Here is a 659-nt window from a genome sequence, read left to right as displayed (position 1 = left end):
TTACAGGCTTTGGAAAAACAATCTACGACTACCAAGATGCAGGTATACCCATCTGAGTTGGGTAAGTCAGTCACAAAATCGATTCCCAGGTGAGACCAGGGTCGATGTGGGATCGGCAGGGGCACTAGCTTGCCTACGGGGAGGTGACGAGGGGTCTTGGACATGGCGCAGACTGAGCAACTCCGGACGTACCTGATGATATCACGGGTCATACTGGGCCACCAGTACTGAGCTTGGAGGAGCGAGAGGGTCCGTTGGCTGCCTGGTTGTCCAGAGCCCGGTACATTGTGAACTGAGCCCAGAAGGGATTGTCGTTGGGAAGTGGGCACATACGTTTTCCCTTCTGGGCCTCCCAGCGGAGCAGGTTCGGTAAGAGTGTCGGCTCGAATGTCCTCGTCAATGTTCCATTGAATGGGCAGTGCCGCCACTCCTCCAGGGCGAGTTTGATAGCCAACAACTCCCAGTTGCTGATGTCGTAATTCTGCTCTGCTGGGGTCAGTTTCTTAGAATAGTATGCGCAAGGCTGGAGGCGAGGAGGCTCACTGTAATGTTGGGACAGCACGGCCTCAACGCCGGTGGTGGAGGCGTCCACTTCCACTACGAACGCAATGTCCGGATCAGGATGGTGAAGGATGGGGGCCGTGCTGAAGGCTGTTCTG

At 55.8% G+C, this 659-nt stretch overlaps 1 protein-coding gene across 1 annotated transcript in view; it reads right to left on the bottom strand.

Moving 5' to 3' along the window:
• Nucleotides 1–208: 208 nt before the first annotated feature.
• LOC107555396 (uncharacterized) overlaps nucleotides 209–659 on the bottom strand; it is a 6,713-nt gene continuing 6,262 nt past the window's right edge. The window contains exon 4 of the mRNA XM_016238174.1: nucleotides 209–656. Within this exon, the coding sequence (XP_016093660.1) occupies nucleotides 209–656 (448 nt within the window). The remainder of the gene's footprint in view (nucleotides 657–659) is intronic.

Source organism: Sinocyclocheilus grahami, unplaced genomic scaffold (assembly GCF_001515645.1).
Source record: "Sinocyclocheilus grahami isolate Dianchi unplaced genomic scaffold, SAMN03320097.WGS_v1.1 scaffold534.1, whole genome shotgun sequence".
NCBI classification, from domain to species: Eukaryota; Metazoa; Chordata; class Actinopteri; order Cypriniformes; family Cyprinidae; genus Sinocyclocheilus; species Sinocyclocheilus grahami.
This window is presented reverse-complemented; position numbering and strand designations above follow the sequence as displayed.